The sequence below is a fragment of the Humulus lupulus genome, chromosome 2 (genome assembly GCF_963169125.1).
Source record: "Humulus lupulus chromosome 2, drHumLupu1.1, whole genome shotgun sequence".
Lineage (NCBI taxonomy): Eukaryota > Viridiplantae > Streptophyta > Magnoliopsida > Rosales > Cannabaceae > Humulus > Humulus lupulus.
This window is the reverse complement of record NC_084794.1, coordinates 42,153,900-42,163,036: the sequence shown is the minus strand read 5'-3', so window position 1 is coordinate 42,163,036 and position 9,137 is coordinate 42,153,900. Positions and strand designations below refer to the sequence as shown.

General features: G+C 33.2%; 1 protein-coding gene and 1 long non-coding RNA gene across 2 annotated transcripts; both read right to left on the bottom strand.

Moving 5' to 3' along the window:
- Positions 1-3,495: 3,495 nt before the first annotated feature.
- LOC133815994 (long chain acyl-CoA synthetase 9, chloroplastic-like) lies at positions 3,496-4,396 on the bottom strand. Its single transcript, XM_062248732.1, has 3 exons — positions 3,958-4,396; positions 3,711-3,884; positions 3,496-3,600 (listed from the first exon to the last, which is right to left on the bottom strand). Exons 1-3 carry the CDS (start codon positions 4,081-4,083, stop codon positions 3,529-3,531), a joined length of 372 nt encoding a protein of 123 aa, XP_062104716.1. The 5' UTR covers positions 4,084-4,396; the 3' UTR covers positions 3,496-3,528.
- A 610-nt stretch (positions 4,397-5,006) lies between these two features.
- Positions 5,007-7,639, bottom strand: LOC133815993 (uncharacterized). The gene is made up of 3 exons (XR_009884937.1): positions 7,546-7,639; positions 5,906-5,953; positions 5,007-5,074 (listed from the first exon to the last, which is right to left on the bottom strand). It is a non-coding gene; the product is annotated as an uncharacterized LOC133815993 (long non-coding RNA).
- Positions 7,640-9,137: the final 1,498 nt, after the last annotated feature.

Sequence of the window (9,137 nt, the reverse complement as noted above, 5' to 3'; positions counted from 1 at the left end):
GTTCAATATTTTATAGAAGTGTATCATTTCTTTATTTGGTTGCTATCATGCATGTATAATTTTGTTTTGTTTTTGAATGTTTGTTTTCATACACATTCCAGCTTAAACTGTTTTCAAATGACTGCACTTTTTAGGCCTTCTTGCTTGGTAACATAATTATTTTTTTTCACCCTGAAAGTCTGGAACAGACATGATTTTGGTTTAAAAAAATAGAAACATGACTGGATACTATAAATTGCAGCTTATAAGAAAGGAAAAAACTATGTTTGGGAGTCTTCCAAAAATAAGAAAAACAAAACTCCATTGCTATGGATAGAAGATATTGTTTTCAACTTCCCGAAAGATAGAGAGAAACAGTAATAAATGTTATATCAAACACCTTTATGAATGTGCTATAAATGTAAAGTATTTGTATTTGTGGGTATATGTTTTCAACACAAAGTCCATATATGAATTTATTGGAGCAACAAGCAAAGTATGTGGATGCTTTGGAAATTCTCACTGGGAATTTAGGATCTCTGTTAATGATTGAAGTTGATAAACTACGTATACAGGTACTTTAGAATATTTATTTGCACTGTTTGATGTTTTTGGCTTGTCACCTACTCATGAACTCGTGAATATTGGTTATTACATTACATCTTATGAAGCATATTACATTAAATCTTTCATGTTTACAGAGGTTTAAGAAAATGGATAATTAATATAGGGTAATAATATTGATCCTCTAATCTTTTATAGGTGTATACAAAAGGGATACTAATCTTTTGAAGTTTATTAGATATACATCAAATAACTAACAGAAAATCAGAAAACATTCCAGCCATATTTATTAATCAACCATCAATCATTATCAATTCAAAATATTCAAACAACACACAAGTTTTCTTCCTTATTTCGCCGCAGCACACAAATTTCTCAGAACCTACTTCACTAATACACACAAGTTCTCAATCTTCCGTTATCACCGCAGCACACAATAATAATAATCTCAGAACCTACTTCACTATGGATGAATATCTAAGATATTCAAACTCCTCTAACATTTGCAAAGTATTTTAACAAAAATAAAAGATAACATACCTCTTGGAAACTGCTGCAAATAAAGTTCCCTCCAATCTGAAATTCAATGAAGCCACTAAAATGAAAGCAAAATTACATACGAATTAATAAACTATCAACATCATTCGACCTTTAATTAGGAGTCATCATTAAAAAAAATTACAACTCTTACAACCAAGAAACTATCCAAACCCACTATAGAGTCCTTGGAAACTAAAGCTCACAAAATAAAAAGAACAACAAAAATCTTAAATACAACGACAAGAGGCAGCAAAAGCAGCAGAAAAATAAATAGCAAAGGCCACCAATAATGCAACAGTTTGAAATAAAACCAACAATAAAAAGAAAAGCAGACACAACACACATTAAAAGAACAAAAAACCAAAAACTGTTTGTATTCCAATTTAAAGGGATGAAAAAAATCAGATTTATTATCAATACAAATAAGGGAAATGATAAATCCATGAAAGGTTGTTCTATCTTGAGCATTTTCTCTACAATAATGAATACCTTGAAAGTGAAAAAAATAGCCAAATGAACCAAACCTAGCTGAGATGAAAATATGAGATCCCTTTATAAATGCCTCAGTTCCCCAAAAGGTAACAAAAATAAAAATAGGGTCAAGAAAATACACAAGGACCCACATTCCCCAAAAGCTATTATAGCCAATGAAGAAGAGTGATGTTGGTTCATTATCAATGGTTCAGTGGAAATAGATATTAAAAATGATAGGTTCATATACAGTTGCTTTACCACCATGGACTGTCTTGACTCTTGAGACCAATTTTATTCCCATATAAGCCTTTCAATGAATACTAATAATAGCCAAGTAGAAAAGAAAATGCAGAGAACACCTCTTTGATTAAAGAGACCAACAATCAAATTCAACAAGAGTGGGATGGAGTGAAGAACAGAGAAGCCCTTAGATGGTTTAGCAGCAAAAACTCATATCAAAACAAATGTAGATTGCTTTATTTATTATCACCTATTAGAATAGTTCATGTATATGCATAGCTAAGAAAATACATTATATATTATCTTAATCAATAAAGAAAATCAGTAGAACAAGAAACCTTATGACTACAATTAAAACGTAACTGAACATGTTATATATGCAGCAATTATATACAATTACTATTGTAAACATCAATCATAACTCAGACAACTACAGCTGAAGTCCTCAACCTTAAAAGGAATAATCTCAAGACATTGCATCAACTTATAAAAAAGAAAATGCTAACATTACTTGTACACGTATATTCCATAAAAAAATTAAAAAAAAAAGGCACATGGGACAAGATAAACCACCACCCCACAAGAGAGCCCTATTGGCATCCTCCAACTAATTACTACGAACCAATTCCTCTGCCACAACTAAGTAAGCATAAATCATACTAAAGCCCCACAAATATTAGTTTTCAAATTCTCTTATAACATAAAATATAGTTTTCAATACATTTAAGTTATTTACCATATCAATCTATGCAAATAATAAGATTTTTGAACAATTTTAAATCTAACATGCATCTTTAAATAAAACTCACTTGCTAGAATGCTGCTAAGACTCTTCTCAACTGCTCTTCCAATAATATCATTGTTTGCATAATCAATTTCCACTCTTTTCATCTCCCAAAATCTATTTTAAAAATAATAAGAAAAAAGAAATCATTCCTTTTAAATCGAAGTCAATCATATTAAGTGAACTGATCTAAAAGCATGTTGCTTCATGCATTTTAATTTCTCATTAAAACCTGGCTAAAAGAAATCAATACAAAATATTATATAACCACTATGTCAAAAAGCAATCAGTTGAATATTTATATTAGATGAAATTAACGCATAAATGAGCAACTCTTAATATACCTTAATGTAGCAACAAGGAAGGGGTGGCCCTACACGGCTCACTGCTGTGTCATCTGCCTCAGAAAAAGCAGCTCCAGCAAAAGTTTCTGTCAAGCCATATCCTTGGCCAATAGGAGCCCTATTTAAGCATAATCAACCAAAAAGAAAAGTATGAAATAATAAGCAATAGATACACATGAAATGAAAAATAACACGACCCATTGCAAGAATTTCACAGTGCATAGTTAGTCTAGCATGGAACTAAATATGGAAGTATTAGCATCTAAATGAATTTGGACGAGTGATTGCGTGCATATAAGTATGACATATAACTTCACATGTGGACACACTAATCTAGTAGAGTTTGCAATCCAATAATTTAACCTTTTAATTGTATTAAATAACAAGGTTAAACCTCAAATTCAATTATTGTAAATCTCAAGAATATGAAATAATTACCCCATGCAGATATTGATGAAGCGTTGTGAATCCGCAGATAAAGGAGCTCCACCACAGAGCATAAATCTAATATCTCCTCCAAGTACAGAGCGTATTTTCTTAAAGATGATTAAATCCCACAGCATTTTTTCCAGTCCCCAGTCCCCAAGCCCCAAACCAGCTTCCTTATACAGCTGCCAGTCGATGTGTATATGCAAATGTAAAAAGAGTCTTCGCTAGACCCCCAGTATCCTCAACCTGATATTTATGGCCTTAATTAATTAATAAATAAAAACATATTCCAATGAGTGCATGCACCTGAAATCACCACAAAGCTAGGGGGAAAGAATTATACAACCAATAAGCACCTTTTTCAGTACTCCATCTCGAACACGATCCAATATAGCAGGAACTGCTGCCATGAGAGTTGGCTTTAACTCAGAAGCTTCTCCCTTGGTTCCCTTCTTAATTTTGTTTGATATGTCTGTTAAAGTCAATGGGGAACCATAACCAATTCTATATCCCATAGCCACCATGACAGACTGGAAAGTCACGAGTGTGTTACAACAAATTTTAGTGTCTAACATGCACAAGTAAAAGAACATATGTGGGTACCTCAGCTGCCAATTCAAAAACGTGAGCCAGGGGCAAGTACGCCAAGTAGACATCTTTTCTATTTAGTTCTGGAATTACTGTTATAACTGCTGCAGCAGTGGCTACAATGTTTCCATGTGTTATCATAACACCCTAGACAGTCACACCAAAAAATGTCATCATGCAATCTTGGACATTACAAATTAATTGCTCAAGTTTCAATACTTTCAGAAGATGATTGAACAAGTATTCAATTCAGAATATATACTTGTAAAGAAGAACTCCAAATTACATTTTTACTTGAACTAAAATGTACAGTAATTATTCACTTCCAACCAAGTTTCTCAAAAGAAGCCTTCTTCAATGAATAAAGACAAACATATGGAATCATTACATATTGAAATTTTATTTTATCACTATTAATAGGAAAACCAATTTTGACCATTTTATTTAAATCTAACAGTCATAATAAATCACTTTATCGATAAAGCATCAATGTCAAATAAATAACAAATATCATTTTTCATACAAAAAATTGACCCCTGCCAATAGGGAAAACACCCCTACCGAACTAGCTCCCTATATATTTAGATAGATATTTATTCACACACATAGACAAATTAATATTAATATGCATGTTGCACAGGACCTTCTGATTCAAAGAAAAAAGCCAAGTAAATTTTTGGTTTGGCAACTACCTGGTCAGTCTAGCAAGTTTTGTGCGAAACTCATTGAAGTATTTTGATTGGCCCTCTGCATTAAGGTAAACATGTAGCTCCTATTCTGCACATTTATGAAGTCTTTCCAACACAGAATCTGCCTCACCTGCACAAAAAGCCAAAAAGATAAGTTTAGAATCAAGCTCAATAATACTACTAACCTTGCAAGTACTCAAAGAACTGTCTCTTGGCATGTTCATGCTCTAGTAAATAATATCCATAAGCATATGTCCATTTCAAAACACGCCTGCACTCAACGATCTGAAAAAAAAAATAGTAAGGAAAACATTATTTCATTTCTTCGAGTGAGGAAATTGTACCTTGAAATAAAAGTTAAATTATCTTACTTGAAGCCAGACCTCTGTTATGAACTTTAGCTATGACTCAGGTTGGCACTGTATGTCACTCAGCTTCTCAAGCTAAAAATTGAATAAATTGTAAAACTTAGATAAGTAACAATAAGAACAGTCTCAGCCAAGTAAATGTAGAACAGGAAAACAAAAAAAAACAAAATCTGCCTCCCTCCAATCACAGGAATAACACACAGTTTATATATTGAAGATAAATATTTCTTGAGCAAAACAAAAGCAGAAATATCTTATAAATTAGGATAGTTACAACTGAAGAGAACTTATTTGTTGGCAGCAAAGTATTTTTTTTTTTTAAGTGACAAGTAGGCATGAACAGTTAACATACAAAAAGCTAATGTTATAAACAAAATAGGAAAGAGTCGAAATACTGTTCTCTTGGGATATACTTTGCTCAAAAAATAATAAGGCATACTTCTGCAGTGCTATTTCCTTTTCTATTCGAAAAAAAGAACTAAAGATCTAATTCAAGATTGGTGAACCAAAAGAACAACCACTTGAGGGGCATGTCCCACATTTTTATACATTAATAAGAACATGTGCCTTTGCTAATTAGTAATTGATTGAGTTAAAACTCCATGAATCCTAAAAGAAATTCGTGCATGGTCAAAACTATCAGCCTCTCAAAAATATACAATAAGCATGAGAGAGGGGGGGGGGGGGGGGGGGGGGTTAAAAAAACCAATAATAATAATATCCACCTATTAATTTAAGTACTTTGCAATTTGATCATGAAACTAACAATATATCACTTACATCATAAATATGTATATATATCACATGAAGAAATCTACAATTTGATAGCACATATCACACTAGATCATCACTAAACTAATAATTGGTTGAGAAAAGAGAAAAAAAAAAAGTAATAATAATGCTTACATGCACGCTCTGCATTTGCTGTAAGTCTGCAAGTGCTTTTTGCCTAGACTGCAATTAGAATGAAAAATAAGAAATTAGACTCCACCATTACGTATATAATAAAAGAGCAAGAATCCACAGTTCCTTGACAATCTAGTAAGGGTCAAAACAACAAATAATATCAAACATCACATTCTATTTGTTAAAACCTCACTACAAATATGAATCAAAGTCCAAGTAGCTGATAGGAATTAATTGACTTGTTATAAGAAACGGCTGGTATAAAATACTAAAAAAGGAAATAGCCACAATATATATACCATTACCAAGTGTTGTATTTTGTTGACCCACTCTGTCTGTAAATGATGTTAGTGGAGTCTGAACTGTATATTAAATAATATCCAGAAACCTATAGTAATTCTGTGACATTTTCATGTCTTGAAATACAAAACTCATGAATTCCTAAATTTCACAACTCACTTTTTGGACCTTGAGTTTGAAAAGAGTCATCAAGCGAAATGTATGTACCAATTATTGTCACAATTCAAAACTTATGAATTCATAAATGGGTTGATGATCTCTAAATACTAGATGCTTATGATATTCTAGATTACTATGTGGATATGGGCTTATTTTCTATTTCAATTCACTTTAAGTTTGATTTATAAAATTCAAATTTTGTTTAATTTTGATTTCATTCAGTAAGAACTGCATATTTGACCAGGCCTAATTATATGGACAGGCTATTGGAATTAGTGATAAGAATACATCACTCTCTTATCTTCTCACTCTTCTATTTCTATTTCTAACGCATTCTTCATTGGCCTTCCTTCACTCCTTTTATCTTTTCCCTATATTCCAATCACTAAACTGATCCTACAATTTCTTTTTAAAATTGGTAAATTATTAGCTGAAGTAAAAATTATTATTTTCTACAAAGTAATAAAAGTAAAACATTCCTGCATGAAACATTAGATATAAAGAAGCACCTAAGTAAACACGCAGAACATACATTCAACAAAACATTCCAAAGGTAATTGCAGCTATTAATACAAAGGGATATATCTATTAAATGAACGGGGAATAAAGCGCTTCTGTCAAAAGATAATAAGGTCAAAGTAGAAAGTGGGCTTGAATTTTTTTTATTTTCTTTTGGTGGGATTGGATTGGATAATATTTATCATTTGATTTTGTTGTGAAATTGGAGAGTGATTTTGTTGTAAAATTAGAGAGACTATTAAAAAAAATTATTAATCCTCCTAACATGGGATAGCTTAATCTAATTGCAAAACTTGAGAGATCATTTTATCCTATCCAATCCCTCATTTTTATGTATTGCAGGGTAAGAAAAAAAAAGTTAACAACTTTGCATCCAACTTATTTTCTCCTAATTCTATGTTTATCTCTTATATTTTTTAATCCAATCCCACTTTCCAAAGGTAAACTAAGGGTACTATTTTAAGATACATTGTTTCACTCTTTTTTTTTCCCTTAGAATCAACATTGTCCATGCAGAAAAAAAAGGAATGCTTCGCATATTGAGTGATCAAAATCTGCTATAAATCATAACAGAAGAATCATCAAAGTAAAAAGGAAAAAAGACTAAATTGAAACGTCAACAACTGAAAGAATATTAGCACATTTGGCGAACTGGTACATACCGATTGGTTAGTTGCCCATCTTTCGTAATAATGAGTATACCTCTCTAGCGAGTTCTTGGCCATCTCTCTTCTTTTCTCAGCTTCAATAAAACACCCCTTTGAGTTCCCCATTTCTGAATCCTCGTATAGTGAAAGAGTAGATCCTTTCTGAATATAGCAGTTATGAGTAAATAGTCATATTGTCCGCGACATACAATTCACAATGAAGTATAGAATAAAGTGCGTCTAGGCACACAAATTGTTATCCAGTGTGGCTCGACTATTATTTTGTCAAAAACTAAAGCCTCTCTTAAGCTTCAAATGAGAAATCTAGATAGAGTTTCATCGCAAAGTATTAACATAAAGTACCTATTGACAAACAAATGATTACCCAATCCCATTATAGTTGATCAGTAATGTCATCCGAAACTAAAATTTCTTTGCAGCTTTATAAGGAAATAGATCTAATTTCACCGCAAAGTCTTTTTACATAACAACGAAAATTTCAACGAAAATGTTTCTCTTGAACATTGAACATATCAATATCTTATAATCTTCATAGCTGTTTCTCTTGACTTAAAATATTGTAAAATTGCATATCAATCTAGTTTCTATCAAAGATGGGTTTTTTATCATATCAACTACAACTATGAAAAAGAAAAGGATAGGAGCAAAAGTAAGCAAATCAACTACAACATTCAGCCAACAATTTGTATTATGAGGGATGAGAGAAACGAACCTGAGATAGTGGGCGTGAGGCAGAGATAGATCTCTGGAAGGCGTGACTTTGTGAGGCATGACTTCTCGAGGCAGAGAAAGAACTCGTGAGGCAGAGAAGCTCCACTCTGGAGCGTGTCTTCGTGAGGCAGAGATGAGTTGAGAAGACTTCGTGAGGCGAAGAGACAAGACGAGAGAGAGACTTCGTGAGGCGGAGAGACAAGACGAGAGAGAGACTTCGTGAGGCAGAGAGGGCGGAGAGACGAGACGAGAGAGAGACTTCGTGAGGCGGAGAGGGCGGAGAGACGAGGCGAGAGTGAGAGATGGAGGCTAAGAGAAATCTTTCGGGTAACTTAGATTTAGGGAATTTGGCATATGAGACTAAACAAAAAAAATTCATTTTGGCGCCTGAGGTATATTCATATGGCGCCCAAATATGTTCCGTGTGTTTTTAATCCCACCAATAATAGCACTTCTAAATATATGCTATTATTTAATGTAATATATACTAAAAATTGTTGTAGTGACATTCTTCCCATTATTGCATTATTCAGGGATTAATACCAATTCAATACATTTGGTTGCATTGAATAAGGACCACAACCCAAGCGAGATTTGCGGGGCCCACTGCAGAAAGGTACCTAGTTTATAGTGAACATGCCCCAGGTACTGTCAGGGCATGTTGTAAGTACCTCCATGTCAAACAGCGTAGTGGGAGTGCGAATTGTGGAGTCGTACACTTGACAACACTGTTGACGGATCGCCCAAAAAGGTTATCATACGATCCTCTGGTGCTGCAAACCCGCACTGGCTGACACCTAGAGCCTTATCTTAGGTCCGAGAACCAAAACCTCAGACTTGGGAGATGGCTGGGGGAGGAGAACCCTCACCTTAAT

Excerpts from the sequence above, each read along its gene's own strand:
- LOC133815994 (XM_062248732.1), bottom strand. The coding sequence starts at position 4,083 with ATGATAACACATGGAAACATTGTAGCCACTGCTGCAGCAGTTATAACA. Across the intron at positions 3,885-3,957 it reads TTTTTGAATTGGCAGCTGAG|TCTGTCATGGTGGCTATGGG; the intron begins GTACCCACATAT and ends GTGACTTTCCAG. Across the intron at positions 3,601-3,710 it reads GAGATGGAGTACTGAAAAAG|GTTGAGGATACTGGGGGTCT; the intron begins GTGCTTATTGGT and ends CATAAATATCAG.